Here is a 27296-nt window from a genome sequence, read left to right as displayed (position 1 = left end):
TCTTAACCACTAAACCAAAGCCTTTTAAGATGGCTGAATGTCAAAAAAGAGTCTCCCATTTTTTATTTTTTTGTAAGCTAGATTGGAGCTCTATTTTAAACGAAAAATAGCTAGTTGGAAAACAGCGCTGTAAATATTGTAATGAAATATAGATTTTTAAACATTTCGTTTTAAAACTTCGCACTGTTTATTTGTTTTCTTTTTACATATTCAGAATCATCATTTTGTTTTCCCAAATCTAATACCCGTCACTAGTCTTATATGAATATATTTGCATTTATATTATCGAAAGCAGTTTCTATTTTACAAAAAACTGCTTTAAATCAAAATGTCTGAACGTAAGTTTATATTATTAAATAGAAAATAAGTATGTTTATTCTTTCATTTCGCGAAAGATCATTTACATATTTAGTTTATTCAAGTGGAAATATCTTAAGTACAGTAAATATTTATTTCATTAAACTACACAGTTGCGTAATATACAATTAAGCATAAATTTAAGCAATATCACTCCTATTAATTATTTATTTATTTTTTAAATTGTTTATTCACTGTCCGATCCCATTTCAAAATAACATTGTTAAAATGATTTCTTAAATTTACGCAAACGTTAAATATTTAAATTAAACTATTTTACGGAGTCCCCCCCGTGACCATGAAGGCTGCAAAGTCTTCGAACCGTCGGGAGAAATATAAAATATTAAAACCGCGATAAAATCCGTAAAATAGTTTAATTTAAATATAACTGTTATACCGTAACTAAATAGTAATAAGAAAATAAACTTTGTACCTCTTTGTAAGCACATTGCGCGCACGAACGAGTGTGAGATTTAGCATAATTAAAAATCACATTGCGGAGGAGCGCAGAAAAATAAGATTTATACACTATTAGATTTTGCTCGCGGCTTCGCCCACGTGAGAGAGTTTTCCGGGATAAAAGTCCCGCTATATATTGTCCCAGGAAAATATCTTCCTTCCTATGGTCAACTATCTACATACGTAAGTTCGTAATAATCCGTTCAGTAGATTGTAAGAATGTCGATAACATACAGACAGACAGAAATGGCTCACTATTTCGGCCATAGGGGCTTCCACATAAAAGGTAGATATATGCTGTCGCGGACTTTTATTTAGAACTATTTAGGACAAACAATCCTACGGTACATTATCTTTGCTTAACTCCAATGGTGAAGGCGCACGTACGCCAATATAGCCCTTTTTCCGACTTACTTGATATGTATTGTTATATTATGACCAAATTACATAAAACCATTATAAATTTTAGCCTATATGTTATTCTGAAGTATAACCAATATTACTGTAAAGTTTCATCCAAATCCGTACAGTAGTTTTTTCGTGAAAGAGGAACAAACATACATCCATACATACGTCCATACATCCATCCTTACAAACTTTGGCATTTATGATATTAGTAGGACAAATAGGTATATTCAATTCGACGGTTGCATTTTGACTTCTGGACGACCACTAGTATAATTAAGCATTGCAACTGTGATGAGTTTAAGCTCAATAAATTCTAACGAATTCAATTTAATTTTGTTACAATTATGTAACAAAATTAAATATAAATGATGACCACTTTCAATTCAACAAAAATAAAAACATATTAATTTATATAACTGCGTATATATAATGCTGAGTAGTATATATATATATACGCACTTATAAAAATTAATATTAATGATGGTTTTATTCTCAGGAAATTCTCGGCATTCACAATAGTAATTAGATTTTCAAATAAAATTCATACTGCAGTTATAACTTAATCAAAAATATCTACAGATATCTTTGTATTTTTCTTAAATTTCCAGAGTATTGACGCAATTCATAATTTTACATTGGTCGATATTCACCAAATTGAAGCCTGTTTTGTTTCAATAATAAACTCTTGTTTTAATTTGTAGTAGATATAAACTACTTCAAATACAAGAATAACAATGTGAAAAATGTCATCTTTGGCTTAAGTTTTTTTTTTTTAGTTTCGCGGAGAAAGTCCTTTATTATTACCGCCCAGCCTTCGTGGGGGACGACTGAGCGGTTATGCTGGGGTAACCGTGCCTTACGGCCCGGCGTTGAGCCGCCCGGATTTGATGACGACCTTCGAGCGACCGCCGGGCTGAGACCCTAATCCTATGTACAAGTAACCTATGCACGGCTTACCAGTTAAAACTCCGCGGTGGCCCTCTTCGGCGCATTAGGGACGGCTGCAGGCTTGCTCTGACGGAAGTGTCTAAGTCTTCGTCCGCAGCCGCTCCTGCGCGGCGCCGCCTTGCGGCCCGTCTCCTATGGGGGAGAGGGGAAGGTCTCTGAAGCCCCGCGCACCAAAGGACGCCCTTTGGCGTCTACGGCAGCATGAGGCCAACTACACACTGCCGTCCATCCCGGGGGTCAACCCAAAAATGTGCAATAATGCACAAAAATGTACTAGGGTGAACAGCCCCCTGCTGTCCACCGACGACCCCCTTCGTGGCCCCTATTAGTCGCCTCTTACGACAGGCAGGGGATACCGTGGTGGAATTCTCCAAACGCCCCCATTCCACAGGGCGGATTTGGTTTAAGCCTGCTTAAAGTAATACATAAAATTACGCCGCGCCGCACCGTGACTGAGCGGTTAAAAATCAGAGTAACTAACCCGGTCTCCCTTCCTTGCAATTTATATTAGTAACTATATGGACTACGCTGTCTGGTTAAATTTTAATTAGAGACTAGATTTAGATTGGCTTTATATTAAACGTCAGTCACTGCTATTATACTTCTCCCATTTGGTTTCTACTTTTATTATTTATGTTTCAATGTAAGTTACAATTTTAAGTTCTTTTACATTGGAAACATGTATATTATGCGCATTACCAACATATATATGTGTATGTATTTGATTATTTTTATGTATACAGGGTGTTTATGACGTGATCCATTGAGAACTTCCGTAAAAACTGCCAAACATTGAGTTATGTTCGCCTAGTGTGGACAGTGATATTCGTTCGGTTCGTCAGAATGATAGACGTCATGAGACTAGCTCTGTCAAGGTAGCAGTAGTAACTTAGCAGAATTAAACCAAGTACATTTTATAATTTGTTGCTAATTAGTTACCACTATTTCGAGTTTGTTGCTCATGCCGTTTAGAAAAAAAAACCGGTCACTGCTATCTTGATATCAAGGTAGCATGGACACTGACGAAACTTATACTTATTTGATCAGGCGTAATGTAGGAAATCGAAATGCCCTTTTTTTCAAATAAATTTCTGTTATTTTCCAAGTTCGTGGGACATCCACACTAGTAGCTACGCAATGAACATCATTTTTTTTCGCGAGGAACAAAGGCTATCGTTACCACCATTGGAGGGATGCGTGGAACGTGTATGTTGATTTCATCAGTCTCACAACCCAACGTCTAAACTCAGGAGTATATCTTCGTCCGAGCGAGCATCGAGCGAAGTCTCTAACAGTATATACACCGGCATATCGACGAAAACCCGCGATGAACTTCTTCGGCGTATGTATACGAAATGCCCCCGCAATATTCTGTCGCACAAGTACAGCTGCGTGGAGCCGTTTCTACTACTTAGTCCGTTGTAAAGTTAACTAACTTCATTGCGATACCTAAGTATTCCGCAAAACCTCCAAAATAATCATGGACGTGCTGCCGTTATCAAGCGGAAAGGTTAGAATTTAGAGAGTTTTTTTTTTAACTAAACATAATTTGATGCAGAAATTAAACAAAGTACGTGTATTATCGTCGGCCTAATTTATGCTATCGTTATTAAGTTCTTCACAAGTAATAGTGAACTCAGCTTAGAGCTGTTTTGTTTGGATTGGGTGAGATAAACTTGCGCGTGTTTGAGTGGATATGAAATCAGAACTTTAATGAAATTCGTGCCGCGGCGAGATATCAATATAATAGTTGTATTCGTTATGTTTCAATGCAAACTGTATTAAATTTTGCGTTATTTAGAATATTTTTCTTAAACTGAAACGTCTTTCTTGTAGATAAAAAATATATCTAAATAAATAAATATCCACAATACAAATTAAAAATAGCAAATGATTTTCTAAATGTATCATTCGTTTATCTATTAGGAGATCATTTACCGATCTAATGCCCCAAAAAAACAATATATTAAGTACCATTCGTGTATTTGAAATCTTATTTATATTCTAATATAATCTGGGCAATAATTGAACGCAACCGAAGGGAAATGATATACAGTTAGCTGCAAGTTACAGTAACACTCCAGACTATGAGGGTAATGGTTTGGCTAAAGACCCATTTGTACATGGTGAAGATTTTGACACTGATTCATTACATCCATAAGGCGGTAAACGAAAAATGTTAAAATCTGGGTTATTCGCAATGGAGACGTCAAAGAATACATTGATGCAAAAACAAAGTTGTGTATGTAACTAAGGTAAGTTGCAATTGATCAGTGGTTAGGTCTAACGAAAAAGCGACGATAGCCTAGTTGGTTGTAGACAAATGTCCGCAGGTTCAAAACCCAAGGGCACACACCTCTGACTTTTGGTTCGGGTTCGGGATAGCAGAAAATTTTAAGGCAATAGCTAAGTTGGGTGCACGGCATGTGATTGGCTTTGGTTTTAGGAAAACGTACCTAGTGACGGAGGAATGGTGTAAATACTGAATAGTGTAAGTTGTGTCGACCAAAAGATTTCTATGTAACCACTACTCTCGTTTATCCGACTATACTTACTGACTGCTGTGACAGTAATAAAGGTACCTATAAAATGTCTACTATTGCTTATAGTTATTAAGTACATTGTCAAAGGCTATCCACATTTGCGGATATTAAACACAAAATATGTATCCTCAAGCACAAGTAGATCCTCAAGCACAGAATATGTATAAAAAAGCGGCGATAGCCTAGTTGATTGTGGAACGGACTGCCGAGACGAAAGTCCGCAGTTTCAAATCCCAAGGGCACACACCTCTGACTTTTCTAAAAAAATATGTGTGTCGGTGGTTCTCTCCGTTGGGGGAAATCGTGAATCGGAACAATTTAAAAATACTTTCCATGTGAATATTAGAACAATTATTTTTTATAGTAATCTTTGCACCCCACGCCTTATTAACCAGGTAATTTTAGAACATTAAAGTACGTAGTAACTGATATAAAAATTATAATATGCCCATTTTCTCACTACCCTCAGCGGTCCAAAATGTACCTTGACCTAATTATTTTTAAATATCTTCCAAAAACATTGTTCATAAATCTTAAATAAAATATATTTCACTGACAAGACATTAGTGGCAGTTTTTAGGTATAAATCATATAAGATATTCGTTTAATTATTCTTGCACTGATTTTTAAACTTTTACCACAATTTTTTTCTCATTATACTCAGCTGACTTTGTCACTGCGATTACTAAGTTCTATTTATTTTCTATAATCTGTGACCCGACCTATACCCTGGCGGCGGATCAGTTGCGCCGACAGCGCCGGCGAGAACGGACGTAACTGTAGTGTCGAATAAATTATAGACCATTATTACGTGAGTTTTTAAGATTACCACGATCGGCTGCTCTTTACCATCCACGCAATAACCAGGTAAATACAGTACTATGTTGCTCTATTATTTGATTATTTTATTCCTTTCGTGAATGTACATAACGCTAATAATATAAAAAAGGCTTTATACTTATTGTTAATTAATTAAAAATCAAAATGATGCCAAATCTCATTCCACTCAATCTCATTACCAGGATTTCCTCTCAGATTTATTTCAGGCGGTAATGAGAGTGTATAGATGGTTATGAGACAAAAATGCACGAAAAATTTTGCTGTTATTTAACCTTTTTTGATGTTCTAACAAATATCCAAATATATTTTATAGTTAATAATTATAACTTTAATAAAAGTAACTTTAATAATTACAGACTTTCACAACCTCAGAATTAATAAAATTGTTCTTTTTTAGTAAAAAATACTAGACAGGCAATGGCAAAACCAAAAAAAGTTATGACTAAGGAAGAAAAAATGGAGCAGGCTAGACTTCACAAAAGACAAGTTTATGCTGAAATAAAGAAAGATCCTGAAAAGTATGCTCTACAGAAAGAAAAGGATAGGCAACGATATCTCAAGAGAAAAGAACAAAAAAAATCAAATTAGTTGGAGACATGACGCCACGACAGAAGAGAAATCAAAGAAAACAGTGGAGGGAGAAGTCACGACGTTACTATGAAACAAAGAAGAAAAGTAGAACCATTCAAGAACTAATAATTGAAGATTTGGATTCTTTATCGAGAAATACAGAAAGTCCAGCAACGACTGTAGATCCATTAGCTGGCCCCTCAAACCTTACTCTGGATACCAATAATGAAACAAATAACCCCAACACCTGTAATAAATGTCACAAGAAAAAAAAATATTAACAAATTACGTTATCGAAATAAAAGAAAAATTGGAATATTAAACGCCCAAATAGAGCATCTACAGAGAGATAAGAATAACCTTAGAAGAATCCTGTTAAAATTATTACAGATCAATAGAAAACAAAAGAAAGAAATAAAAACACCTATACAAATAAAAATAGAAAATATTAATAAATACGTAGACGGACAAAAACTTGAAGAAGTGAAGAAAGAACTGGCTTTTGGAGAAATTTTAAATTCAAGTTTAAAGGATCATTACAAACAGATTAACAAAAAAGGAAAACGTTTATTTAGTGATGCCATACTAAAGCAAAGAAAGCGGCTCAAGAAATATAATATTTTAGGAAAAGTAAAACCATTTACAATTAAAAATAAAAAGGAGGCATCTATTACATCTGATAAGAGAACTGACAGTTTGAAAGTACTGATAGAACATTTCCTGGAAGAGGATGTTAATAGTAGAATTTTGCCAGATAAAAAGAATACATTACAAGAAAAGTTTTAAGAAAACAAAAAAGATACTTGAACGATAATCTACTTCATTTGCATAAGAAATTTTTAGCGAACCATAATCAAAACGTAATCTACTCGACGTTCTGTAAATACTGTCCGTTTTGGGTATTACGCCCAAATAACACCGATAGAAATACCTGTTCTTGCAAAAAACACGTAAATATGGATTTCATACTAAAAAGTCTTCAAAGATACAATATTTTAAAGGAAGCTAACGGAATGTCACTTCTTCTTAGCTTATGCTGTAATATCAATTAAGAGAATTGTATGAATAGATCATGTGAATGCTGCAAGGATAGAGTTTTAAATTATAGAGAATTTGAAAATGACAAAACGATAAAATATTATCAATGGTGTACTACAGTTGAGAAATATATGTCTAAAGGTCAAGAAAAAAAGAAAGTCGTATCCAAAAAAGTACAGTTACAAGATTTACCTTTGAATGTTATAAAAAAGCTAGAAGATTCTATTCCCGCCTATTTTGCTCATTGCAACAACGTCATACGACAATACAATACCATCAAAATGTTAAAATCAACCCTAAGTCTTGCAGAAGCGGTTATACATGTTGATTTTAGCGAAAATTACAGCTTGAAATACAATGAAGAAATACAAAGTGTCCATTTTGGTGGCAGCTGCAGTCAGATAACTTTACATACATCTGTTATTTACTTGTTAGATCCAGAATTGGGAACACATAAAACACAAAGTTACTGTACTCTTAGCGAGTGTAATAGGCATGATGCGGCGGCAATTTGGGCTCACCTTATTCCACTTATAGAGTATATATTAGACATCTCACCCATGTTAGACGGTTTACATTTTATCTCGGACAGTCCATCTAGTCAATACCGGAATAAACATATGTTTTATGCCATCAGCCAGTTATACAAAGACTTTCCTCAGATTAAAACAGTAACTTGGAACTACTTGGAAGCCGGCCATGGCAAGGGCGCTCCAGATGGAGTAGGTGCGACTTTAAAAAAAACAGCTGATCAAATTGTTGCCTTTGGTTCTGATATTGCAACATTCGATGATTTTGTAAAAGCTATTAAAACACGGATCAAAAATATTAAAATTAATATTGTGACTGAAGCAGAGATACTCACAAGGACTTTTCCCATCGAAATCAAATCTTTTAAGGGAACAATGTCGGTACACCAAGTATTATGGTCTGCAGGATGCCCTCGCATGTATTTTAGAGAGTTAAGTTGCATTATCTGCTCCAACGATACCATATGTCGTCATGGGTATCATATTGGCTGTCTCGATACACCTTGTATGGCTGATAGAAAATCCACAAAACGATAACGTTTACCTCGAGCAGTTCATTGAAGAAAATACATCGGCTGGTGCACTTCAAGAAACGATTAACTTCAGTAATATATTAAGTCCTGTTGCTAGTGAATCATATGTTTCAACAAAACCAAAATCCAATGTGACAGATATTAATGACATAGAAAATATTGGGATTAATTCTACTGCTGTGCTTGAAAATGAATCTCGAGTGCAAATATTATCAAATATAAGATTACCTAATTGGTCAAACACTAGTTTTTATGGACGAAAAAGTAAATTAGCAAAATTTCAGCAAAATTTTGAAGAGTTTGTGTCCGACAAACCCAGTGGTAGTAAATACTTTGAAAAACCTCGTTCATTTAGTAACATCAAATTTAATATTGTGAGTGACAGCGATGACGATGATGATTTCAAAATTTTCTAAGAAGGCTTTCTATACTTACTACTATAATTTTTGTTGAACGTCTACTAATCTAACCGTCTAAACATCTACTAATGTTAGTGAGTTACAATTAAAATTAGTTGTTAATTGAAAGAATAGTTAAATCGGAATACCTATTGTTTTAATGTTGATTACTTATTATTAAAACTGCGTCGGTGTTGTTTTCAAATAGATTGAAATGGATGTAGAACATTACAGTCATAAGAAACTTAATAATATAAAAGACTGATTTGTTTGTGATAATATTATTAATATACTAAGACATTTGTGATAAGCATTTTAATATATAGTACCTATACGATCTTAAAGTCTGATTCTATGTTTCTAATAGTTGATTATATAATATGTAAGTCAATGAGAATAAACACTTGTCAAGTTAATTTGATAAAAAAAGTTTAAGTATGTTAGTATTTTTGATATATTTTTTATTTTTAGGGCTAGTTTCTATGAATAAATGCAATAGTACTCACTTAATGCTATTTTATTTAGTTATAAAGTGTAGAATATACATTTTCATCAGATTTTCTCATTACCGGCGGCTTATTTCACTACCGTCATTGGTACATTCATTACCGTAAACAGTCATTCTCATTGCCGTTTTAAACATAAATTTCAATCTCAATTATCCATTTAATTGATTGATTGATGACAATTAACCATTATTTTATATTTTTGCATACCTAAATTTCGTGAATAAGGCAAAATAATGCATATCTATGATATTCTTTCACGATTTGAAAAAAATGCTCAATTTCCCCAAATTTTGAGAATCACCGGTGTATTCTTTGTGAATTATCGCTTGCTTTAACGGTGAAGGAAAACATCGTGAGGAAACCTGCATGCCTAAGAAATTCTCTATTAGGAATTTTCGAGGGTGTGTGAAGTCTACCAGCCCGCATTAGGCTAGTGTAGAGGACTAAGGCATATTCCCTCTCAGTAGTAAAGGAAGCCCGTACCCAACAGTGGGACAGTGTATAATACAGGGCTGATATTATACTATTTTGTATCCTCAAGCTTTCATCAAACAGCGGATGAGACGCGGCGGCACTACGACGCGACCAGACGTTGACATACGGGTCTATGGGACTCCCATGGGATCGAGCGCCTGCGCCGCGACATCGTCGCTGTTTTTCGCATCCCATGTTATCTACTATCACAAAACATTAAGTAATGGCAATTAATAACATAAGTACCTACCTTATGGAATTAACGCCGTATTACATCGAGCGCTAATCGGTCTTGCAAGTCTAAAATGTCTCATTTAATGACTTAGTTATTAGTTCTCGTTAAATATCATAATTTTCGGGTTATTCGCAAAGAAATTGATCCAAAAATACTTCTAATTAATGTCCTTGTTCAACAGGAAAAAATTTTCGTCATCGATAAAAAAATCATAGAACATGCTCCGAGTACATTTAGCGTCAGTATTGTAGATTCAATGCTTAGAATTGTAGTCGAACGACGAACGATGGTTATCCATTACCGGCTGGATTGGAACGATTCCAAGCACTATAAAGCAATAACCGTGCTGTACAATGTATTTTAAAAATTACTTGCCTGTTGCAGAACCGTTTATGATTTTAAAAAAGGCTGCCTGGTAAATTTAAATGTAAACGCATTTAGGATGGGCTAGTACTCACATCTTTCAAATTTTTATTTTATTTTATGATACGTCTAAAGCATATATCATATTAATAAAATCCACACCTACATTTAATTAAAATTTTCGTTTGAAGCAATAAATATATAAATTGATAGCCTTTTCGTGGTTTAGATTGCGTGCTAAACTCGATTTCCTTAGCCACTTGCTTATTTATTTTGGTAAAAGTTTTACTTACAAAGGGTAAAATTTTGAAAATACTGAAATACGTGTTTCATTAACGCTGTAGCAGTTTTAATATCAAGGGATAAGTAATATTTTAGTAAAAAAAAAAAAAAAAATTATACAAACTTTGTTAATTTGTTCCCTTTGAGGGTCAAATTTCAAGTAATCTCTTTAAATTATTTCAAAATAAAATGGACTCCCACTCAAAACTTTAGATTCTTGTCCTTAACGATTTGCATTGAGTGGATGAGTTCATAAAATGTTTCATTTATATTTTAGGTATGTTACCTGTTATGTTCAATATGATAGAAATCGCACCAGAGAATATTGACAATAATACAATGAAAGTAGTTTGTGAGTCAGTTTGAGTGCATTGGAAATACTCAACATAGTTCAATGTATAGCGAATGACTAGTGCTTACGCTAAGTATTCAGAACTTCTCAGGGGAATGGCAACAGAGTTTAGCTGTATAGACAATAGTTGGAGGTAATATTGTAAGAAAAAGTAAACAACAATATAATGATGTAGCTTATTTGACAAACTTATGTAGCTTTTTTTACAGCGCAGTATTTAAATTATACTATCGTAATGCAACTAGGATATTAAGAAGTAACGAAATGGGTCACGTTTAAGTTTTTTAAACAACTGCACGAAAAAAGTTAACTGAAGTTTAAATATGATTTGTTATAACTAAAGAAAATAAATATAATTTAAATTGTACTTGCAAAATAAACTACGTATATTTAATTATATATAAAATTTACACCTTGTAGGTATAAAAATTACTGAAGCAGTGATTTTTTTCTGGGGGTTTCTCGGGTGCGTATTTACAGAACGTGTAAACCATATTTAACGGTTTAACGAACTTGACATACACGTGCTGGTCTCATGCATAATATTATCATACAATATGCTGTATTCGATGTAGAAACCTCATTTCCTACGTTTTGCATTCACGTAAGAAGTAAAACTTTTGCGGTAGAAGTGTTTAAAAGCAGGAAGTTTCGCGCGGATAGCGAAAACCAATTCAGGCATTGCCGTTTCTTAATTTTACGCTTAGCTGCAGTTTTGTTGTAAAGTGTGTATACTGCCTAGTATACCTATATAAAAGTTTTGAATTGGATCGGATTAAACTAATAATATTATATAATAAACTTTATGATCCGTTCGAATTAAATAAATTAGTTAAGTGCATTTCAAAATAGAAATATATAAGAATCGATAGGTATTTATTACGAATTGTGTTGAATGTATTCAAAACTCAGTTAATGTTTATACTTACAAGTACCGGTTAGTACACATAAAAATGTGAAATATATATATGTAAATATGAGAAAAAAATATTGTTATCGTAATTAGTACAAACGCTGAATATGTTTGATGCAATTAATACATTACAACTTCCTACAAAATAATAGAATTTGTTTCTAATATCCAATAAATGCCCATGAGAAAAACAGTTTATATTTACAACTACATGTAGGAAAGGGGAGGAAACTTAATGTGTTATGCATCGAAAAATAGGCAATGGCGCAACTACTGCAGCCTTGATTCGTCGGATTTATGTGTAAACTTGAGTAATATTTTTACAGCCTTACATTTAAAGCAAAGTGTAGCGTCAAGCACTAGGAGCGTACTTATTTATAAAGGTATGGGTTTTATTAGAAAGACTATTAAATTGTTTCGATTACTTTAACAACTGTAAGATTCATAGTAGAGTGGAGTTTATCGGCAACAGGTTGACGGCGTCTACGCATTGTCTAAAAGTAGATAATTTGAAGTAAAGTACCAACTCATTTTCTGTTTACATGATGTTTTTAACCAATTATTTTCTTTGAAATTCCCTACGTATTTTAAAAGTATCTGATACAACTTTAGAGAAATTCTTCAATGTATCGTAAATATTCATAACATAAGTTTAAAGTGGCCGCTGGCCGTGGCGTTAGCCGGTATTGCGGAAAACTACCGAGCTTAGATTCCCACAATCCGTCTTCTTTAAACTTAATCAAGATTCAAGTGTCCTTTGTTCTGAGGGCTGTGTATTCACGTCTGTTGTGTTTTAACATGTTTTTAATCTTATATTTTGTACCTATTACGAAAGTCTATTGAAGTAACAATATTTTGACTACAAATCTTATTTTTCCCTAGCAAGGCCACACTACAATATAAAACATTTTACAATGTTTTATATTGTATAGAATTTACAGCTGTGAAATGTACCTATGTCTATTTGTTAGTCAATCACGCACGATTGTCTTACAATTACCTCAATCGAAAAACAATTAACAGCGCATCGATTTTGCGTAGGTACACACATACCCAGATAGACTAAGACTTGGCTTTTTTTTATAAAACCATGCCTATTGTATTTTTGAAGTTGACTGTGCTGTGTTGACAATGTTATAGGTACGCAGTTAATGAATATACTCATATCTACATGTGCAATAGAGGCAAAATTCATCTGAATTTATTTTAATATTTTTAAGCATTTGTTTGAATATAATTCGGTTTTGGTGTCATATTGTGGTACATAGAGTAATCGTATGTGAGGCGGACGTGCCTATTCATTTGATTGGAGCATTATTGTCACACTGGGCTGATTGCGTGCTGTATCTAAGATTTGCCGCTACTCAAATATTAGTGGAGGCTGACAGGAGAAATTATGATACATATATTAAAGATAGACAGGGACATTTGAAGGAAAATTCTCTTTACACTTAAAATGAACTTAATGAGATTTGTAATGTGTATAAATTATGTTGTTTATGGCTCCTCGTACGTGATTATCTAGCAATATTAATTGCCGTTACCCCTTAAGTGTTAAGTCGACTAAATATCATCTTTGTTAGTTACCAAATGAAAAGATTAACCCCCTTATTCATAGTCGTTATTTACCTAAGCTCTATATTTGCTGTGATAACAAATCTGTTTCTCAGTGCTAACGGCATGGCACCCTTCGCAGTGCGTAGACATAAAGCCGTTTTGATTGGCTAATATTGGGATACAGCTTGAATCTAGTTAGCTGTCAGATAAACAAAGCGGAAGGAACAGCAAGCTGTCAAATAAACAAAGCTGAGAAACAGACTTGTTATCACAGCAATTCTCCGTCATTAGATAAATAAAGTCTATAAATAAGTGGATTAAGATATTTAAATATTTTAATTAAGAAAAGTATTAGTCGATGAAGTTGGAAATTTAGATTTAATTAATATTTAACTGTACATACCAATTTCGTCTCTCGTTTAAACGAGAGCTTGTAGTTGAGTTTGTTTGAAATAGTTATAATATAATTTTTAAATCTTTTTGAATTAATTGTGGGAGTCAAAAAGTTGCCGTGAAAATACAGATAAAAAATATCTGTCTTTCTTCAACACTTTCTAAATGCTATAACTGTTTCTGATATATTTTCAAATCTTGTTCATCTTGATTTTTAGGTTATTTTTTTTATATTAAAGATAATAAAAACATTTAGTTGTATGAAATATAAAGCCTAAAGTAAAAAATAACTTCATTTGTACATTTTATTAAGTCTCCCCGCCTCTCCCCCCTGGCAAACGGCTTTGAATATTCTTTTTATACATTCAAGTATAAAACTATGAAAAGATTTATGAGTAGGTAGTGGATGTAAAGTGAAAATGATCAATAAAATTTATTCGCGGATCTTTTTAGAGACAAATATATAAATATTTTTTTCCACAAATTGCCTTTTTGGGGGTGCGTTACAATGTAGCTACATTAATATTTCGAAAGTGTTCATTTTAAGTGTAATTTTTAAATAAAATAAAATTACGAATATCTTAAAAACGACGCTATAAGTCAATTGTCGATGAAAACCAATATGAAGGCCAAATCTCTAAATAGAGAACCCATGAATCATTCTTTGAAATTCGTTCTAATGTCAATAGTGCAAATAGTTTGCTGCGTCGATTTGATTAGGGTTGCAGGCGACGTCAGCTCAGTTACCCTGTCTATAAATTTTCGATCAGCTATATGAATTAATAATGTTGTTTACTTTTGAACTTGACCTTGATGGGGAATGCTGATGATTATAATAACTTTGAGTGCTGCGTCGATAGTCTCTGCGATTTTGTTGAATTGCAAATGCATTTCTGCTAACTGGGCTAAGATGCATTTCATTGTGCCGTTGTCTATTTCGTTTTCGTTTTCACTTACAGCTGACACCTCTGCAATATTTCTTATATTCTTCAGTATTTGTCTCTAGTACTTGTAGTTGTCCCCATGTTACTGTGGTGTAACTATAGCTTCTAATTGCGTAAACCATAGTCAAACCACGTCCGCAATTGTTGCGGATTACGCGGGTCTGTACGACTAATTATTCCCTTTGGCAGTCCGCATATTGCATTATTAATCGTAGCTATATGCGAGGCAAAATCGAATGACACGACGAAAAATTTATTGTCCTAGGGATAGATGTATGGCAGGATATAACTTCAGCGGTACGCCTGCGCTATATATAGGTAGAATATGTTAACCATTTCAAAAAAATATAGAAAATTATAGTTTGGATATACATACTCTTTTTAGTAAATAAAATACTCAATTATCAAAAAAAATATTTGTGGCACTCTCAGAATTTCGCCGCCTCAGAAAATTTGTCGAGCTGGATATTAGCTTTGAGTACCCCTACTGTAAATTCAGTAATGGATAGATTGCACAATAGATCCGCGTATATTTGAATATATTACTATATATTTGTACACATAGTATTTTGTTTGCTTATGTATGACTAAATTGTATCAATTCAAAGTTCGCACCACTTTTCACATTCAAAACAGAGGTTGTTTGGGGTCTTAATAGCCTGTTATTCATAGGTAAACAGTTCGTGTTTTTAGTCAAGAGACCTCCTATTAAACACAAGTCAGTTTATGATTCATGCATTAATTCACATTAAAAAATGCGTAAAAAATTAATAGTAAAAAAATATTAAAAAAACAATATTTTATTTAAATGCACCTAAAACAAAAAAAAAATTGCAACATTCTTTGTTATATACTATATAGAGATAAAAGCTTATCGCGAGCTTTACTTGTGTAGACAATATAAACATTGCAAGTAAAAAAGCCTGTAAACTCCCAACGGATGAGTATCGTGTTCTAGGTATTTGTTTGACTTATCTTATTCGTCATTACGTATGGATATGACCTTTCGGTATGATCCGTTTTTCTTACATACTTCAAACCTAGCTTAGAGAGGCAAAAACACATAGATGATAAATATATCGTATAAAATGTCATATGTATTATATAAGTTTGGGACGAGCATCGAACATTGAAAGGGTATTCAACAGTGGCGAAGGGTGAAATTTTTCAAAAGGTAACCCGGTGTGAAAAAATTTGAGTCACTTAAGATATCGGGAGCAATTTATGGGAAAACAAAAACTAAGACAACGACTTAGTCTTGATTCGAAATCGACTAACGTTGACATACCTACTAAATTACGTATTATGCGTAAATAATTGAAACATTTATAAAATCGAACAATAAATGTAGATAATTCACCTTCCATTAATCACAAATATAAGTACTTACCTATTAATTTGTTATAACAGCAAAAAAAGTAAGTATTAAAATTATAACCACACTACCTCCAAATAAGTATCTGTATTTTTTTTTTCAAAATAAAACTTTAAATGTAATTACCCCATATAGAAATAGGTATCATGATCGCCAAACAGACCAACAGTTTAAAGGTACTTACATGATAAACGTATATAATTATCAATTTAAATAATCAAGAAAGGTTATTTGTTAACTTTTGCTTGTATCGTTTTAAATTCAGTAAAATATAATAAGTAAGTATTTATTTTCTTCTAACACACATTTTGTGTCTAAAATCAAAAACTTTTAGATCTACTTTTAATATTTAACCATCTAAATACTAATATGTGAAATTACAGACTAATAATATACTTACGTAAAGGTAGACATTAAACTGATCACACGTAGTTAATTCCATTATAATACACATTTACTTGTAGTTTCTAAATAAACAAAGCGCTGGTAACTAAATATCACAAAACTATCAAAAAATAAAATGAATATGACAATTTACAAACACCGCAACTTGGTAGCATAATAAATTATGACGTTTAATGGACGTAAAAAGTGACAACTATACAAAGTCGGTTAACGTGAAGCCGAAAATGCTCGGGTTCCCTTTGCCCATATCTTCCGCGCGATTCCGACAAACACTGGCATAGAAATTCATACAAAGTGCTGCCATCTATATTAAAAACATACTACGACATTAAGCCGCTTGACAGCGGGTTACCTTAGGCCAGTGGCGTCACAATTTCACTTTGGTAACGGAATTTCTGGGGAACTAAATACAAGGTGCGCCATCTAACGTTATTTAAAATAGGTAATCGATTTCGATTAAATTAACAAACAACGGGCTATTCGCCGATAGATGTCATTATTAAGTGATCATTAATTAATAAGTTAAGCTATTATAATTATTGTTCACTGTCTGGTATGTTGTAAATTTATATTTGCCTATTAAATATTTTGTTTAGTATCACCGAAAACCTAAAAGGGAAGCCGGTGGGAATCGGCTTGTATGGACGCTTCGCCACTGGTATTCAATGTCTTTAAACAAGTTCGTAGAATAACCTTACATACTGTATATAACAGGAACAAATAACAGTAGCGCACTGCATGGATACCTACCAATAGTTCATTAGTTAAATTTTATATTTAATCACGATAACATTATTATGTGATGCATAACATTTCTTCTAACGATTAGAAAATTGATTCTGAATACATAATGTATATACATGACTTGCATATGGTTACTTTAATTATTTACTAGTATTTACTCATTACGTATATAATTTTATATCACTCATAATAATATCTCTGCAGGTGTTATTCCGCAATAAGGAGTTTCTGGTGGAGTCCATCCTTTTTCTAGCACGCGGTTTCCGTCCATTGAAAATATCCTGAAAAAATAATGCAAACTTATACAAGATTGGAATTTACGGAATTTTGGGTTTGATTGGAAAATAAATTGTTTGTGTCCCAACATGGCAGTATGCTATTATCGTGTTGTTGGACTCTCGGCTTACCGCTACCACATATGCGTGATTTTTTTTTCTATTTTATAGCGTAAATTAGTACTATTAAAACAGATTGCCCTTTGTTAGGGCCTTCTAAATTTAGCGATGTAGCAAATTCTCAATAATGAATCAACCAGTCTGCCGAATAAAGCAGAGTTGCAACCAGTGAGTCTAAAATTGAGATTGTTTAGTAACATGCAAAATACCTAGACCAGCGCCCAGAAATACTTTTATTTAGAATTAATGCCCCAAATGCTTCGAGAAAAGTATATTATGAGGTTATATTAAAATTAACATGTTATTGCGCAACTCTATAAATGTACTAAGAATGTCTTTCTGTTTAGTGAAATTATTGCCATGAAGATACAGGATGTCATCCTTTATGCGGGTTATAGCCGCAACATGTTAATGATTATTATATTAAAATAGCTAGAAGAATTATCATATAAAAAAAAATTCAAAAGTATGTAAACCGATCAAGAGCACAAATACTTTTAACTTGGTGCACCACACGCAAGACACCATTCTTTTGTCATCATCGAGATGTCACTATTTTGTTAACTGACAATAGCTTCAACTAAATTGTTTAATTTATTATTATTAAGAAATGCTCAGCTTTTTCGATTATAATTCATAATTTTGTAACACGATTGATAAAGTATTTGAAAAAAAAACCTTATCTTTCTTAACATTGTTTTTGCTGACATATCAAAAATGCTCTATGGCGAAGAGAAACAGGCTGAACGGGCATGAAGCCCAACAGGAATTATAAAGGATAAGTATATTTTTTGTCTGGGATACTTATACAGTTGTATGTGAATTTTAGCCGAATATATTTTAAAAAATTGTAAATCATCGTATGTATACTGCACACGGATGGATATACACATGCACACACACAGATATCTATTAAATCTTGCTAACCTACTTTTATGAATTTCTCATAAAATACTTTTAGAATTGTATTACTGTAAGCCGAGTATTTTCGTTTATCGTAAACCATAATATCTACATTTTTACTTGTGAATCCACAGAACGGGTTAAGCCTAGTGTGGGAGTTATTGTATAACATTTTCATTGTGTAAAAAATGGCCATTAGTAGAAAGCTACTTCTTACTTCATTTTGTCCTAATAACCCAATATAACATTTCATAGTATATTCGTAATATAATATCTGAATTCTAGAAATACTAGATTAATTGTTTTCGCTGTAGCAACTGTCAATTCTTTAATCTGTTTACTGCGAGAGGAACAATAGCACTAATTCCATTTATGTTAGGCGGTCTGTGAATTAATCTTGTATAGAACGTAGACAACATATTATTATTGTAATTCTTTTATCTTTCTCATCTCGTTTCGTCTACAAGAGATAGATCATTTTTCATTTTGCTTATTCAATAATTGCCTTTCGCTTTATTAGTAGTTTTCGTTACGCTGGCTAGCCAATTTGTTAGTAACGTATCGTCCAATTATTTAGCTCTAGAATGTTTTGTCATTTATTTGTGTTGTTTCATTTACCTCTGTTTTTAAGTTGCTGTAGTATAATCCCAAGGAAATTGAATAATGTTTACCCCTATTTAAATGTATTATTCCATACAAGTACCTATATATTTTTTAATGTATATAATTCTTCACTAATTATTACTTATATACTTCTTGACTAACATACTTACGTATTCTAGGGACTTCAATTTCGGTAAATTAGAGCTCGGTAGCTCTGGAAGCGTTTTCTTTAACACAAAACTTTCTGAGACTAATTTATAAAAAGTGATTAGCTAAAAAAAATTTCGGTCAACATCGAAATTGTTTCCAGTTAAAGTTCAACAGGGAATAAGACTTAGAGGTACCTAATTATTTACGCTAGCCTGTAAAAATCGGTGTTAGCCCCTTAGGTTTTGGGGAATGGATATTGCTATGTATACAAAAAGCAATTTTGTTAATCACACAATTAGTATATATTTCCTACGGGATAGTATTTAATATTATTATTATTATAAGTTCACAATAATAAGATGAATGGAGATATATTACACAATGTGAAATAAGGAGAGAGATGCAGCACAGTGTAGTTCTCACATAGTTGAGTTATAGCAGGCTGCTTGGAATAATTGCTTCATTTGCACATGCATAGGCTTCTCTACATCCGCACTAAGATTTCGATAAACAATATAGTTCTAGAACACTATTTTGGTACAACGGTGACTTGATCAAAAGGGACGGCTACTTCGTTAACCTAGGTGCAAATTAAAATTTTGCCAATAAATGTCTTTTAAAATCAAAAACTCACACTTAATATTACCCGCTCTAGGAATGATTGTGACTCACCACAATTTACAACACATACGTTGCAAAGGGGAATATATTCGTGAGTATAATTTTATACGGTTTTTTTTATATAAAAATGTGTTAAAACGAGACGAAATAAACGAAAGTTCATAATCGACTCAGCGTTTGTTTTCTTGTCACGCTTTAAGCTTGTGTTATGTACACAGCTTGTGTTTTGTAATAAATTAAGTCAATAGCTCCACGTGAAGGCTACATGCCTGAGGCTTGAAGTTAAAATAAATAACCATGCTACATAACTTTAACCAATAATAACCACGGAAACTTACTTTCTTTACACATTACCTCGAATCATGCAAAATACGAATTATTTTGCTTCAATAGAGTTTTTTTTTAATGCTTTAAATGACGAAACGAGCTTGCCGTTCGTCTGATGGTAAGCGATACGACCGCCTATAAATAGTAGGAACACCATCCAACACCTTGAATTACAAAGAATTATTTGGTATTCCACTGCGCTCGCCATCCTTAGACATGAGTTAAGTGTTATTATGTCCAGTTGTTACACTGCCTACATTGTCCTTCAAACCGAAACACAACAGTGACATTGCGGTGGTACCTACCCAGGCGGACTCTTACACATGATAGACCTCACCATCATAATGAATAAATGTTGCAATGTTTTTTAAGAGGTACCTTGAAAGCTTGTCGAAATTTTCTTGACATCAGGCTGTACAGGATCGGATTAACAGCACTGGACACGTATGAGTTGTAACATAAGTAGTTGAGAATCTTCCACGTCTGAAACCAAGATTCCTTGTTTATACAAGTTCCATCGCAAAGAAAAAGATAACAAATCAAACGTTAATTGTTCGAGTACCATGACCTAATTATAATATGCATGTAATAATTTTACTAAATAACACATTCCAACAGAGAGCATCCGTGCCACGCACAGATGTAATGCGCTCATCCGTGCTGCGGTGCGGCATAGCGTAGGCGGCATTATTGTAGAGGGACAACGTAACGAGTACCCTATTCATCGAATCTATGTTCACTGGTTTTTAATTGCAAAAAAAAATAAAAATTGAGTTATCGACGGGCTTTACGGAATAAAGAATTGATAAAAAAATACGGTGTAATAAAATTCTCCTTAAAATTTGTGGTTTTATAGCGTCCATTAGTTCGTACAAATCGATAGATTTAACTGTCCTATTATAATTAATTAAGTAATTAGCCTTTTTTAGGCACATTAAATACTATTTGATGAACGTTAATCTGACGAGTGATAAACATAGCATTTGTCACTATGTGTTGTGCCCATATTTTTAGTTTATAAACATTTTAACTTTAGTTTTGCCATTTATATTTAAGTAAAAGTTCTGACTGCACATTTATAGTATATTACCTTCTCTACACACCTCATGCCTCTTTTTTGATAATTTCACCATTTTTGTAAATATATAATAGCATGGCAAAGTGACGTTGCTGCATCTGATGTTAAGTGCAGTGAAAAACAGGAAAAGTATTAACAAACAAGAGATTATCACTGGATAAACACTGGATGATCGGCGTAATAATTCTTCACGTATGCCTAAAGGACCCATTAACATAAGAAAACTAGAAAAAAGAAAAGAAAATAAGTCACTTGTACAGTTGTTTTTTGTTCCAAATAAAATTAAAAATATAAAAATTTACGCGCTAACCGATAATATTCTCAGACTAACTCGTAAAATAATTGCATCTTAGAAATGTATTATAATATAGAAATTAAAACAACTGATGTCGACTGGACGTACAGATATGCGAATTCTACTAGGCGCTAGGAATATAACTCCAAGAAACCGGTTCAAAGTTCCCAAAATTTAGTCTAAGTTAGCCTTAACACTTAGAATGCGAGCTAACTGTGTAATACTAAGTTTGTCGTACTGAAGTGTTTATTACTTATTTTTTAACGTATGCAAATATTTACTAAGATGTAATGTACTAAGATTCAAGTTTGTGAAGTAAACTATTAATAAAGTAAGTTGTAAATATTTAGAAATTTAAATATAATAAAGTCCAACAATAATATTTCTAGAGATGAAAAGTAGCGTACATGATAACCCAGGATTTGTTTTCTTTGTATGCCTAGTTTCAATCAAAGCCACAGTGGTTTATGTGTTCTAACAAACATCCCGTTTAAAACATAATATAGATAGATTTTGTTTAGATTTTACATCCGATTGTTTTTCCGTTGTCAATTTTATTCCAGGGACCCTGTTCGGAAAAAAACATAAAACACAATAATAAACATATTCATAATCTTTTACATTTATATCAGTATCAGTTTTTGCTCGCAGTTTCGGCCGCAATGGTTTTTTCGAGATGAAAATCCTTCTAAGTATATATTTCTCCGGGAAAAAAGTAGCCTATGTCGTCAAAAAACTCTCAAACTGCCTTCATGCCAAATTCAATGGAAATCCGTTTAGTAGTTTATAAGTGTATAATGTAAGGATGATGGAGAATTTAATTGAAAATATAATAGGTACTTACGTTGTAGTGCTCTTCATAAGTAAACTTGGGCCAAATTAACATAATACGGAGCACGCAATATGGTGCCCAGAATACGCAAAATGAAAGCGCTACTGCACCTGAAAACAAATTGTGAACAGAAAATGGTTAAAAAACAAATATTTAAAAGGTTCGGTGATCTTAATATGTTTTTTCTTAAACACTGCTAAAGTACGGTCGAAGATAATTTGCTTGCTTCGACAATCTGATGAGTATAAATTAATTATAAAGTAGGAATGTTAATATGCATGGCAATGTCGTAAACTTTTCCTCTCCACCCACGTTTATCCCATTCTAATGTAGATCGGCAAAATAGGTAGACTTTTACGGAGTATTTTTGATTACCAGATTGTTTTGACTTTTTTTTGTATTTGCTACTATCATTCGAAATTGACAAAATCACCAATAAATAAACAGTGGCAGCGGTATTGTAAAAAAAGAAGAAGAAAATATACTTCTTAATATATTGTATAAGGTGGTTTTTCTCATAAAATATCATGGTTAGTATTTACAACCGTTTGTATGCCTGTCGTTAATTTTCTCTGAGGGATCCAGTCCAGGAAAATTGTGATAAGAATCACACTAAATGCATAACATACCCTTTGCAGTGGGTAATGGTAATTAATAAGTTAATTATATGACTGCCAACAATCAACATGTTGCAAAATTCATTATTATTCTAAATAAAAAGATAAATGTAGCTAAATTATAATTACGAAACGTGTGATAAAAATGACTTGCATATTAGAATTACCTGCTGCCCTTAGCACATAATAAGCACAAAATTATTTTAAACACATTTTTTTAAAAATACTATAACCTAGTGGCGGACTGAGTGTTGGTGGGCCCTGAGCTAATTCTAGTTTCTGGGCCTGCTTAACTAATGAAATAATTGATAGTTTTTTCCATCTTGTAACGAAAAATATTTGATAGCAATGTAACTAGACAGTACAGGAAGAATAAGACGATAGTAAAATATATCATTTAACGCTAACATAACATTATAACATAACATAACATTAACGCTACACAAAAATGAAAACTAAATATTGTCTATTGTCTTTATTTGGGACTGGAGGCCCTAGCAATCGACGGGGCACTGAGCTACAGCACAACAAGTTCTCTGTACCGTTATTTAAATTTGGGATAATGGTTACAGTTGCGATATGTAATTGATAACTTGATTCAAAATATCTAATCAAGTGGTTTTTGTGTGGCTTTGTATGGGACTTATGACAATCGACAAGCTATCCGCTGAATGTTGGCTGATAAAGTATTGATTTGTAGATTACATACCGAGCATTATTACAGCCTTGTCCCGGTTCTGTTGTCCGTTTGCTGGACTGCTTCGTAATTTCTTTTTGAACTTTAGTTCAATCGTAATGAGCACGTACATAACTATGATTATGGTCAGTGGTATTACGTAGAAGACGAATATCTCCGCGGTAATAATCAACGTCATTATGTACGACATGGTAACATAACAAAACACATATTTTTTACTCTCTTTAAAATCTATGTCCACTAGATCAGGTATACAAAAACAACATGATATGAACCACATCACAGCAACCAGTTTGCAAACTCGAGAATTGTTCGAAAGCTTTTGGCGTAAGAATGGTTTTTTAACAACCATATAACGCTCCACTGTAAATGTTGTTATTATGAGTAAACTGCAGTTGCATAGGCAGTCGAAGAGAATCAAGTGAATCCGGCATCCGATTTCTCCCAACGGATAGAATTCGGGTATCCAGAGTATGTAAATATCTATAGGGACAAAAAATGCCATCAGTAGGTCTGTGACAGCAAGATGGAAGAGGTAGCAGTTGGTAGGACTCCTCATCGAGCGGTTGCGAGCGATCACCGCGCAGGTGCACACATTGCCGGTAATGCTTACAATCATAACCAACAGTAGAACTACACTTAACAAACATTTAACGGTATAAGTGTCCTCCAGCGCGATTCCGTTGTCATGGAATGCCATGCCAAGCGGCCCGAAGAATGTGTATGAATTATTGTTGTATTTTTCACTGTCGTCTACTATAATCATTCCTAAAATTTTGGGTGGGTTAGAGTGAACATGAAACCGCACCCGCCGAGGGTCGATGTCACCGTGACTAGAGCGCGGAAAGTACTGATCTCGACGAGCTTCGTGAAGGCCACAGTACTGTATATTTTACAGGATGATGTCGTGGATATACTTCGGTAATAACATTAATGTGTGTAAAGTAATTGAGTCGTCCCCCGCCCATTTTTTGGCGAGGCTCATGTTACATAGTAATATTGTTTTGTTGCATATTGTTATAGGTGTTAAAAGCAAATTTATCAGCTATTCTGTTTTTACTTATTATTGTTAAAAATGGGGGTGTATATAAAAGCTTCACGTTACAAAAATTTTAAAATATTAAAAATAATTTAGCTATTTTAAAATATAGGCTTACGTATCTGGGCTTATAAAACATGTAAATGACATTTATACTACCTACTTAACATTTATAACAAAATGTCAGCAAATATTTAGATGCAGCTTAATATTTGGAAGTTAGAATATAGGTTCCTTTTAGCCTTTTTATCAACCACTAATCAAGGAAATTACGATAATTTTAAAAAACACACATTTAAGAGAATAAAACAAGAATGGACTTTTATTGAGTAATATATCTACATTACACATTTCCAATAAACTATCGTTCCATTTCCGTACACAATTGTGTGTCACATAATATCTGCATCATAACGAAATATCAGTGCTCACTGCAGAAACCACTGAGTTGAAAAATTCTACCGATATACGAGTATGTGAACGCAAGTAGATGATTTCGTACTTAAGTATTTAGATGACATAAAATCTGGGACCGATTTGGATATAATTAATTAGTATACAATAATTAGATTTTGTCCTACAAATTCTAGGCATTTTACAGAAGAAATGTATGCTTCTAGGCGGATTTCAATGTGAGTGTCCATGTAGACGGAACCGCGAGCACATTAAAGTTTTTTTAATTTATTTCTGCACTTGGCTGACTCATTATTACAAGGCATTACTTTATGTATTTTTCGCAGATTGAATTATATATGTCGAAGTGAAAACTATTTACTTCGTTATTTTTTTACATGACCGGTAAGGTATCACCGGTCTATATTTATTTTCCAGACAGTTATTCAATTATTGAAACCCTTCTTTACTTCACTAACAATTTATTGCATAGTAACACTAGCGGAATACACAATGTCCTCGGTTCGAGCGTCCAAACAAGACTGCTGAAGACTTCTACAAGACTCGTACAAGACTCAGCTCTCGTCGTTCGGCCGGTCCTTATATTGACAGCAGTCGACCTCCCTCCTTTTCTAATACTTCCTCGATGTAATGATAGATGGCGCCACTATCACTCCGGAAATTCACCAGTGCTGCGGCGACATATATATTATGTATATAAATGCCGATAGATAATAAGGAGCTACATTAATGTCTTTTTAATTTATACCAAAATTAAATTTAGAAAAAAAAAATCTAATATAAATAAAAATACCATAGGGCCTTGTAATACTAAGCCAGCGACTTTAAGACTGGTGAGATATCAGCTGGAATCGGAATAATACAAATGGATAGGCTATAATGCTACCCTTAAGAACATTATATATAGACTCTATAAGAGCTCTACTTAGCATAATAAAATTAATGGTTGAATAAATATGCTAAAAAACGCACACCCTGAGAGAGAAAGTAATTACGGATATACAATCAGTCAAATTGAAAGCATCCATACTATGCAGTACAATACGACCTCCCCTAATTGAAATTACTGCCTACACAGCTCTACGCCTATACAAGTACATATTGTGTTACACTCGTCACCCGACATAACGTCATGGGCACTCAATAACGCGACTTTTAGCATAAAAACTCACACTATTCACAAATATTTTCTGTCGTAAATAAGTGTTTTTCCTCGTTTTTGTAAGCAACGAATACACACAATATATTATATGCGTGTTTGAACGTAGACCGCTATTAACAACAAGCACTTTGCAGATTAATAATTGTGCTTTTGTTATACAAACATGTAGCTACTTAGTTATGAATTATTTGCACTTTTGTATAATTGAAACTTAGGTTAATTATAATTCATTGCTCTCATAGAGTGGTATTATATATATTTATTTTAAAAGTGGACTTTATTTAAATTCGTTTTTACATCTCAATCTTCATTTTAATAATTTACCTCTATAGTAATTAAAAAGTGTTTGTGAACTACAGTTCACAAACACTTTTAATATTATAGATGATTACACATCTATGATCTACTACAGTAGATCATAGATGTGTGTAATCAATAGCTCGATAAAAATTCAGCGGTTTTTCATGAATGGCAAATATAACTCCCTAGCGCAAACTTACTGGTTAAGATACCTGTAAATGAAATAAAATTCAAGAGCATCGTTTAATATTAAAAGTTTTGCTCGTGATGTGTGATTTATCTGAATTTGTAAACCTTGTGTAGCGTCCGGCCTGCACGCGAATTTCCTCGAACTAATAGAACCGAATCAATATCCGCTCATATCACGATCATTCACCTGGATCATTCCAGCATGTATGCCCAAAATTTGCTTGCTATAGGTAGCTGTGTTCATTTCTATATATAAAAATGAATCCCTATTTCCCTTGATCACGCCATCACGCGTGAACGGCTGGACCGATTTCACTATCGTTTTTTGTTGTGTTTGTTATTATCAGGAGAAGGTTCTTATGAAAGAAAAAATTCAAAAAATTTCGCGGAAAATTAGAAAATTTAAGAAAACTTAACAAAAATATTAATTTTATATAACGGTCCATTGTTTGAAATACATAAATGTCAACGATTGACAGAATGCGCGCAGCAAATTCACAGTTA

The 27296-nt window shown here is 33.2% G+C and overlaps 1 protein-coding gene across 1 annotated transcript; it reads right to left on the bottom strand.

Moving 5' to 3' along the window:
- Positions 1-17209: 17209 nt before the first annotated feature.
- On the bottom strand, positions 17210-24802 carry LOC115450914 (neuromedin-U receptor 2). The gene is made up of 4 exons (XM_030179081.2): positions 23701-24802; positions 22387-22484; positions 20548-20652; positions 17210-17451 (listed from the first exon to the last, which is right to left on the bottom strand). The coding sequence occupies exons 1-4, from the start codon at positions 24452-24454 to the stop codon at positions 17332-17334; spliced, it is 1077 nt and encodes a 358-aa protein (XP_030034941.2). The 5' UTR covers positions 24455-24802; the 3' UTR covers positions 17210-17331.
- Between the last annotated feature and the right edge of the window lie 2494 nt (positions 24803-27296).

This window comes from Manduca sexta, chromosome 24, assembly GCF_014839805.1.
Source record: "Manduca sexta isolate Smith_Timp_Sample1 chromosome 24, JHU_Msex_v1.0, whole genome shotgun sequence".
Taxonomy (NCBI): Eukaryota; Metazoa; Arthropoda; class Insecta; order Lepidoptera; family Sphingidae; genus Manduca; species Manduca sexta.
Note: the sequence above shows the minus strand (reverse complement) of the source record. Positions and strands in the feature narration are given on the sequence as shown.

Bases quoted from the DNA above. Each gene is read 5' to 3' on its own strand.
- LOC115450914 (XM_030179081.2), bottom strand. From the start codon at position 24,454: ATGATTATAGTAGACGACAGTGAAAAATACAACAATAATTCATACACA. The intron at 22,485-23,700 runs GTATGTAATCTA...ATTTGTTTTCAG, and splicing joins CAAGGCTGTAATAATGCTCG to GTGCAGTAGCGCTTTCATTT. The intron at 17,452-20,547 runs GTACCTCTTAAA...TTATTTTTTCAG, and splicing joins AATTTCGACAAGCTTTCAAG to GATATTTTCAATGGACGGAA.